The 1,110-nt window shown below is 35.5% G+C and overlaps 1 protein-coding gene across 1 annotated transcript in view; it reads right to left on the bottom strand.

Moving 5' to 3' along the window:
- Window positions 1–378: 378 nt before the first annotated feature.
- LOC137633955 (uncharacterized) overlaps window positions 379–1,110 on the bottom strand; it is a 16,402-nt gene continuing 15,670 nt past the window's right edge. The window contains exons 5-6 of the mRNA XM_068366212.1: window positions 976–1,110; window positions 379–506 (exon numbers count right to left, since the gene is read on the bottom strand). The exon at window positions 976–1,110 is cut by the window's right edge and continues 57 nt beyond it. Of these exons, the coding sequence (XP_068222313.1) occupies window positions 379–506; window positions 976–1,110 (263 nt within the window). The remainder of the gene's footprint in view (window positions 507–975) is intronic.

The raw sequence follows: 1,110 nt of genomic DNA, 5'->3' as shown, positions 1-1,110 counted from the left end.
ATTTTGCTGTTAAAGAGCTCCAAGATGTCTTCATTTCTGTTCGAAGGGGTTGGCCTGACAAATCACATAAGCTATTGTATTCAAGAGCTCCAAGATGTCTTCATTTCAGTCCGAAAGGGTCGGCCTGACAAATCACATAAGCTATTGTATTAAAGAGCTACAAGATGTCTTCATTTCTGTTCGAAGGGGTCGGAATGACAAATCACATAAGCCATTGTATTAAAGAGCCCCAAGATGTATTCATTTCTGTTAAAAGGGGTTGGCCTGACAAATCACATAAGCTATTGTATTAAAGAGCTCCAAGATGTCTTCATTTCAGTCCGAAGGGTTGGCCTGACAAACCACATAAGCTATCGTATAAAGAGCTCCAAGATGTCTTCACTTCAGTCCGAAGGGGTTGGCCTGACAAACCACATGCGCATTTTTATAACCGTTAGCAAAAGTGCCACTCTTTTCGATGTACAGCTTCCCTCCAGAATTTTCCTGACTAGTCCAGGCTCTTGCATCTGAAACAAATGATAATATCACCGTTCATTCTTATTGCTGCAACTGAAAACTATAAACAAACAGAACACAGATTTTTATAATTGGTTTTATTAATAATAATAATAATAATAATAATAATTAATAATAATAATAATAATAATAATAATAATGATAATAATGCTAATAATAATAATTAATGATGATAATAATAATAATAATAAATCTTTACTTTAGACATAAATCCATTACTTGATCTTGCAGAGAGTCTTATTTGAACCCAACTTTTCTTCATTTTTAAAGGGCATATTGACTGCCTCCAAATAACTTTCAACCTTACACGAACTTCATAAGCTGACATAAAGATTACAATTTCAGCTTAATGAACATATGATCTGTTAGCCTGGAGATCCCATTTCAAATGAGAGCTATACATAGGGAAAACCAGGGTATATGTGAAAATTATATAAAATTGACGCGTAGTCAACTTACAAGTGGTTGTCTGGGCCAGTAGGAGTACATTCATGATAGCCTGAACCTGGACAGGTGTGTCGTACATCCCAACGCGATGGCCAGGCAATTGCTTACAGTATGTTAAAGCATATTTGGAATCTTTCCAATCCTCAA

The sequence above is a fragment of the Palaemon carinicauda genome, chromosome 3, assembly GCF_036898095.1.
Source record: "Palaemon carinicauda isolate YSFRI2023 chromosome 3, ASM3689809v2, whole genome shotgun sequence".
Classification (NCBI taxonomy): domain Eukaryota; kingdom Metazoa; phylum Arthropoda; class Malacostraca; order Decapoda; family Palaemonidae; genus Palaemon; species Palaemon carinicauda.
The sequence above is the reverse complement of the archived record's forward strand: the minus strand, read 5'-3'. Positions and strand labels throughout refer to the sequence as shown.